We start from the raw sequence: 8,118 nt of genomic DNA, 5'->3' as shown, positions 1-8,118 counted from the left end.
CCCTGGGAGGTTGGCATCAGTGGAAGTGGTCCAGTTTAGTGTCAGAAACGGACCTCGATTGGTCCAAGCACTCTAGGGGTCAGGCTTTGCACTGGAGAAACCAAAATATGCTCAGAATAGCAAAAAAACCGGATCTTTCAGGCTTAATTTTTACCCTAAAGGATCTGGCCTTGACCTCCTGTCAACAATTTATACTTGCCCCTTGGACTGATCGCACCGCCCTGTATTGGCAAATGGAAATATGCCCTAGCGTTGGTGCAGCTCCAAGCTCTGTAGTTAAAGATGATAACCCCACCTTTAATGGCCCTCCGGTGACATATACAAACGGGGGGAGAAACGGCCGAATACGCATTGTAGACACAAATAAAATGTCTAAAGATGACCTCTTCCAAATTCTAACCGGTATTTCTGGAGCAACAAACAACTGGTTACTACTAGCTGAACAAGCTGCTGACAAGACGGCTTCCGACTGCATAGTATGTATGGGAGCCCGCCCCACTTTAAGAGTTGTACCGGCGCCAGTCAATAGTGCATGCCTCCTGCATCTTATGAACAATACAAAACGAGGTCATTGCTCATATCTGGAAAACCACTTTCCTAAAACTCAACGCTCGGTCTCTAATAAACCACCTTTCTTTTCTTCAGATGTAGCTGTGAACAATTTCACTTGTATTAACCTGACTGGCAATGCAGTAAAACTAGGTAGCTTGAACTCTTCTTGGTGCACTGAGATGACGGTTATGAAACCAAACTTCCGACCTACGGCTAGGGCTGATTTGTGGTGGTGGTGTGGCAATAACAAGTTATATGATGGTTTCCCTCGGGATGCGTCAGGTCTTTGCGCTCTCATAACTCTTATTTTACCTGTTTTAGTCACTCCAGTAGATCTCTCTATAGAAGTACACGAAGTTGGCCTCCCATCCTCCTCTGAACGCCGCTCTAAACGTTCTCTAATCCCAGGTTCAGCTCATAATCCAACCTATATTGATGCTGTAGGTATACCCCGTGGGGTCCCCGATGAATATAAACTGCGAGACCAGGTTAAAGCAGGATGGGCCTCGATACTTTGGATGGTTGAAATAAATGCGAATGTAGACAGAATTAACTACATTCACTTTAATGTGCAACTGTTGGCTAATTACACTCGAGATGGTTTTGAAGCTGTGCATGCACAGTTATCTGCCACTTCCCTAATGGCTTTCCAAAACAGGGTCGCAACGGATTTTCTCCTCGCAGAAAGAGGCGGAGTCTGCAGCCTTTTTGGTCAGGAGTGCTGTACCTATATCCCCAATAACACAGCTCCTGATGGTTCCCTCACTAAAGCTATTACTGGTCTCACAGCTCTTACTGTTAAAATGAAGGAACACTCGGGCGTTGATACTGCCATGTGGAACTCTTGGCTTAACATGTTTGGCAAATATAAGGCCCTTGTAGCTTCCATCCTAGTTTCCATCTCAGTTTTTGTTGCTGTCCTAGTCACCTGCGGTTGCTGTTGTATTCCATGCATTCGATCCCTCTTCCAGAGACTGATTGTTACAGCTCTCACTCCTGAGGATAAGGATCTCGCCCGGCAGATGCCTTTATTGGCTGGTCAACTTCCCACCTCCTCGCCAACGGATGATGAAAACTCTGATCGTGAGGGTGACGAACATTATCGTCTTTCTCTTGTTTAAATGCTTCTAGAATGGTTGTTTCTCTGTGGTGTTTTGTATTAGACTTGTTATTAATTGTTTCCCTCACCCACTTCCTCTTGAAGGATATATCTGGTTGAACTGTGTCTGGTCGGGTTGTGAGGGTTAAGCGATGTTCTCAGGGTCTCCGGACTTAAGCCTGAGCGAATGTGTACTCCCACCACTGGATATAAATTGTTTTTTTCCACACCCCTTCCTCACGTTTTACCATATTCACTTTTGAATGTCCTTAGCAGTTACCGTTCTGGGTTTATTTTACGGTTGATTTATTCTTTCACATTTTCACGTTTATATCTCTCATTATTATAGTATACTCTGTACTCTCCACATTTTTATCATTACTTATCCTTTTTGGTTGCTGAGTTACAGGAACTGTTAATTTTGTGTCACTACCCTGGTTGCACTGACTCGTTGTATCCTTGTGTGCAGGACAGCTGTTACTGCTTTCGTCGGGAACCGAGACTGCTTGCAGCCGACCCCTGGGCAGGGTGGTGCCTGGACTCTTTTCTCCTCATCTGCAATGACAGATAAAGACAAATGATAAGACCCGAGGAGTTTTTCGAGCCAGGCTTCGACACGTCTCTGTGTTCCTTTGAATGTTACTTATGTTTGTGTGTTGACCCATTTAAGATGGGTCAAAAGGGGGATTTGAAGAAAATATAATCTGATCAAACATTATTCAGCTTTAAATATTGTTCAGCTTTAAAGTTACTGTGAAACTGTGTAATAAAAATGTGCTCACGACTTTGGCCTTGAGAGCGATAAGAAGCGATCGCCTCATCCTGCAGGTGCAAGATATCTGCAAGCGAAGAGACTAGAACACCCAAGGCCGATTTCCTTTTATGGAGTTGTTTTTCTGCTAATGTAGCACTTTCCTCACAACCCCCTCCTGTAAGTTTTAGAGAATATATACCCATCCTCACAGCAAATATTAGGAATCTCCTGATGTGAGCTGTGTTGAGAGGTTGTCTCTGTCTCAATAAAAGTTCACTGATTCCCCATCTGCTGCAGGTGTCCGGTTGTCTTCATTCTCCGCCAGCCTGGTTAAGTCAATTCCTCCTTAACATCTAAAAGAACCTATTTAATGAAGGAAGACGGGTTCACTTTGTGTTTAATATTATTCTATTGCTGTTGTTGTTTTTTTTATATCCTTCAATTGCTAAAGAAACTTAGCTAATTACAGTCTACTACAACACTGGTGACAATATTTTGCAGTATGCTACACTTTTTAGCACATTTACCTCGTGTGTAGCTAGCCACAGAATCTTTTGCAGTCTCTAACTCTCCAGTGCTCCCGCTCACAGCGCTCAGTGTGACACAAACTTGAGTGCATGCGTGCTCTGGCTTACGGCGGCTCTTAAAGGGACAGTATACCCCCAAAACGCGAGGTCTAGTCATCACCATGACAACCCTACAACAGACCTCCGGTAGACAGGCAACCAGTCAAAAACACAATTCCCTCTTTTTAAACCCTTTCCATGCGTAGTATTAGTTCACTTGGCTACATATATATACATATTTTACAAATTAAATAGAGTAAACAATAAAAAAAAAAGTAAAATATACAGAGGTTGGTAGTTGGATATAGAGATTGAAAATGTGACGTCATTCAGGGGTAAACCCGCAAAGGATTCTGGGAACTCGTGGCAAGAGGTACTAGCGCACGCAGGCTTTCAATTGAAATCAGTCACACAGCGATAAAAAGAAACACAAAAAATGGCAAGAAGCTGTTGTATTATTAACTGCAATAGCCGGTCGCATGACAGCCACGGGAAGCCGACGGGTAAAGAGATCGGTTGTTATCGGATTACGTCGTTGAAGAGAAATTGTTCGAGCCATGTTTCCGAAGTAACAAAGACAAAATATAACGTCCCAGAACACTCCAGCTCACAGGTTAGTCTGCTCCAAGCATTTCCACAAAGGTCAGTCTGCTGTTGTAGTTAATGCGTCATTTTTCTTAACATAATTGGTGATATAGGTTACAAGCAAGTCTGGCGCTGAACAGAAATTGTCGCGCTATGCTCCTTTATTTATTGTGCATAAATAGTGAATTGTCCTGACACAATATTGCGTTTCGCTTCTGTTATTATGGTACATTGACAAAAACATATACTTTTATTCACAGGATAAAACAGGTTTTTTGTATCACTAATTGCCCAGTACGATTACAGCATACAGTATTATTGTCACTGCTACATTTCTGTGATGCTACCAGAAATTATTTCTACTACTAAATAATTACCATTGAGCTCAAAGGTCCTATTAATAAACGGTTAACGAATGTGTATTTATGACGACGATTTGTGAGACTGGTAAACTTATGATACCTACGATGGTCTTTACTTTCTACACGGTGCATTTCAAGGTCCTGCACCCATCCGCCGGTAAACTGTACCTGGACTTGTTGCAGTGACCTGAAGTTACTAAACTTCACGAGTGTATGCACTCACTCCAAGAACCGTATAATTATAAATATGAGCGTGGTGAAAGTTGGGCAGCACGCTAACGTCTTTTGTCCCTCTGTGTGCTCGTAAGGATCTAACACTTTCACTAGTTTGATTTTTTTCCTCGTATCTTTTCTTTAACTTTTCATTAAGTCTATCTTTGTATGGACCGGCATTGTTCTCCTTCGTTTTGTACATACCTTTTTGGGGGGGCAAAGAAAAAGCAAGAATTTATTGGAACCGAAGAATGAATGTTTTGCGGTGCTGCAAATGCTTGCATTTGATGCAGGTACTTGGATTGTTTTGCCACGAGTTACCGGCATGCAATGCACGAAAGTCACGTGGTCTGTCAATCTCTATTGTGGAAAAAAAAGTGGTATTTATATACAGTATGGAGTGGATAATGTTGAAGTTCCAGTAGTGAAGGTGAGGTGTCTATGACGTGTTCAGCAGTCTGATGGCCTGGTGGAAAAAGCTGTCTCTCAGTCTGCTGGTACGGGACCGGATACTGCAGAACCTCCTTCCTGATGGAAGCAGTCTGAACAGTTTATGGCTGGGGTGACTGGAGTCCTTGATGATCCTCCCCGCTTTCCTCAGGCACCGCTTCCTGTAGATGTCTTGGAGGGAGGGAAGCTCACCTCCAATTATCCGTTCAGAGCACCGCAGGGCTCGCAAAATCGCTAACCCGACGTCCTGGGGCTAGCGATTTTTCCAGTCGGGCTACCAAAATCTATCTCTGCCCTGCCTGTCGGGCTATTGTAGGAAGGAAAAATATATGTCAATGCTTTTGCATTCTTTCAGAAATGTAGCTGGGTAATTATGTCATTGGCATCGGTGAGCCACTGTCAATATGTGACATATTGAAATCGCGTTTGAATTTGCGCTTGTTTTATGCTTTCACTTTGCAATCGCGCGAACTGTGTATAGAGAGCGACAGCACTGATTGGTGAGTGATGATAATTTGCGCACCAATTCCTCTGACATCGTCTTATCAATCGTTAGCTTACTATGCAAACATGACAAGTGAAATCTCCCGCAGCAAGCTTAAACATGTGAGAGGTTGATCGCGCAGAGAATCGCTGACCGTTATGTGTGTGTGTGTAAAAGCAGCAGGATATATATTTTAGTTCTGCTGAGCCAAATAAGACATGTCAGGGTGAAGAAGTGACAGCCAAAGAAAAGCTTACCACAAAACGGAAAAGTTATGACAAATCAGACTATAAGGCAAAAAGAAAGTGCAGCTTTATGGTTTCATGGACAAAAGAATTTCTGTGGCTGCAATATGACGAGCTATATAACCAGGGCTGCACATAAGTGGTCCGCAGGTGCGCATTCGCTGTCAAAAACAAAACAAAAAAAAAACGCGCACAAGATATGAAGTTGCAACGCGTGTTTGCGTACATAAGATTTTCTGGAGGAGGACAGACATTTGTTTAGAACTCTTAAAGATGTCGAAGAAGCTCCTTTAAGCAATTACTTTGGTGTTCCTCTACCTCCAAAGAAATGTCAGAAGGAGTCCGAACCACAAAAGAAGCACGTTTTCTCGGAAAAGTAGTTGCAGGAGGTGAGCTGGCTTCAAAGAAATGATGAACGCACAGAGATGTGGTGCGGAATGTGCCGTGAAAATCCCACTCTAGCGGACAAAAACAGTGCTTTTTATATGGACGCAAACGCGCGTTGCAACTTCTTATCTGGTGCGCGTCTTTTATTTTGACAGCGAATGCGCACATGCGGACCACTTATCTGCACCCGTGTAAATAACATAATGTTCTGCCGGGTGTGTTGTTGGTTTTCTCTCGATTTCTGAATCGACAAGCGCCTTTGTTACTGGGACCAGTCATTTTAAGAAAGGCCCCATTAGAACCCATGAGAAATGCAAGAAATGCATTATTGCTCAGTCTGCAATATCTTTCCCAGAACAAACACCAATTGCAAATAACATACTAAAAATAAACCTGAAAAATCTGTTTAGAACAGCGTACTATGTTGCAAAGAGTGAACTACCACTGGCACAATTTAGCAGTCTTTGCAAACTTCAAAAAGCAAATGGCCTAGATCTTGGTTCCACTTGTCTCTTACCCGTGACTTCAGTGGAAATTTCAAATTCAGGATCTGACACAGACTGATTCATGTCCTACACAGTTCTTACAAGTTCATAGACATTTCTGTTCAATTAGAACCAAGTATTTGAGTTGATGATTGTAATTTTTATACAATGTTGTAATTTGTGTTTCAACAATTTTTTGATTAATGTTTTGTTTCCTTTACAATATTATGCTTTAATGTATAATATTGTAAAGTAAACAAAACAGGAAACAAAACATCAATCAAAAAATTGCTCTCTTTTTTTATTCGGGCTACTTACATTTATTTTGGGCTACCAAAAACTGAAGAGTCCCTGCCCGAAGGGCTACCAAAGATTTTGAAATTTTGAGAGCCCTGCACCGCACTACTTTCTGGAGAGCTTTGCGGTTGTAGGCGGTGCTGTTGCCGTACCAGGTGGTGATGCATCCAGTGAGGATGCTCTGCAGTTTCCTGTCCAGCTTCGAGGGAACGACGGTATTGAATGCTGAGCTGTAATCTACAAACGACATTCTCACATACGTGTCTCTCTTCTCCAGGTGCGAGAGGGCAGTATGTAGTGTCAGGGCTATGGTATCATCAGCAGACCTGTTGTGGCGGTATGCAAACTGTAGAGGGTCCAGTCTGAAGTCATTTAAACTTTATGACATGAAACATTATACTGCTGGAAGCAGAGATCAGAAGCTGAGGTCATAAAGGTGTCACAATCTGGCGAGGGCAGACTGTATGAATTGATGAGAAGTACCCAAAACGCAGACTCCAAGGAACAGGGAACAAAACTTGAATGTTAACAGAAAGCGAGCCGTTTAATGAGGCTGGTAAAAGGTACAAACAAAAGGCAAGGCAAACTAAAGCAAAATTAACACAAACCTAAACTGGGGAATCTAAACCAACAATATGAAAAAACCTGGACATGAAACCTAGAAACCTGGTGTAAAGAACATGGCGTGAACAACAGACAACCTGACAAGGAATGACTGAAGACACACGGACTAAATACACACAGGAGGATAATGAGGGAAACGGAAACAGCTAAAACACATGAACATAACGACGTCACAAGGGGAGAGTAAAACTAAAAACATTGAACATAGGAACTCAGGACCCCTTCAAAATAAAACAGGAAACATAATGAGACGCAGACATGACAACCTGAACTTGACAACGTAAGACACAGACGTGAAACACATGAAGGGCAAGGGAGACTTAACAGGGGTTGGAAGACACAAGGGGAATCTAATAACAAATGAAATAGAAAAAATAATGAGCTTAACCATATACTATAAACATCAAAATAAACTCAAACTCAAAACACTGGGTCATAAGACCCAGGATCGTGACAAAAGGGATGAAAACGGTCAGCAACAACATTCATTCTTCTAACAATGTTCAACTGGTACAAAGGGGCCTGAGTTGTTCCAAGAAAATATCCTCCACACCATTACACAACAAAAGTCTAAACTGTCAGTGATGAATTATTTCATGTAGTTTAGTCCAAATACTGACGCTACAGCTCAAATGTTGCATCAAAAATTGAGACTGCTCAGACAGGGCAGCGTTTTTCCAATCGACTGTCGTCCAGTTTTGGTAAACTTGTGCAAATTGTGACCTCAGTTTCTTGTTCTTAGCCAACAGGAGTGGCTCCCTCCACTGCTGTAGCCCAGCTGCTTCAAAGTTTGTTATGTTGTGCTCTTCTGCATACCACAGTTGTAATGAGTGGTTACTGTTGCTCTACCTAACAAATTAGCGGGTGAGTCTATATCCATAACCCTGAGTTGTTCTGTCTAAAAGAGCAGCACAGTTTTATTGTAAGTTAATACCAAAGACACAGTCGTTACTACTGTAAGTGAACCAAAAAAAAAAAGGGAGACAAACATGCAGGGTGTTTAGTATTTTAAGCA

The 8,118-nt window shown here is 42.3% G+C and overlaps 1 protein-coding gene across 1 annotated transcript; it reads left to right on the top strand.

Annotated features, from left to right (window-relative positions):
• On the top strand, positions 1-1,742 carry LOC146619069 (uncharacterized). Its single transcript, XM_085371117.1, has one exon. It carries the CDS (start codon positions 108-110, stop codon positions 1,671-1,673), a length of 1,566 nt encoding a protein of 521 aa, XP_085227243.1. The 5' UTR covers positions 1-107; the 3' UTR covers positions 1,674-1,742.
• The last annotated feature ends 6,376 nt before the right edge of the window (positions 1,743-8,118 follow it).

Source organism: Diplotaxodon limnothrissa, linkage group LG14 (genome assembly GCF_057381915.1).
Source record: "Diplotaxodon limnothrissa isolate DT_005_m linkage group LG14, D_limnothrissa_male_GT1.1, whole genome shotgun sequence".
Taxonomy (NCBI): Eukaryota; Metazoa; Chordata; class Actinopteri; order Cichliformes; family Cichlidae; genus Diplotaxodon; species Diplotaxodon limnothrissa.
Note: the sequence above shows the minus strand (reverse complement) of the source record. Positions and strands in the feature narration are given on the sequence as shown.

Bases quoted from the DNA above. Each gene is read 5' to 3' on its own strand.
- LOC146619069 (XM_085371117.1), top strand. From the start codon at position 108: ATGCTCAGAATAGCAAAAAAACCGGATCTTTCAGGCTTAATTTTTACC.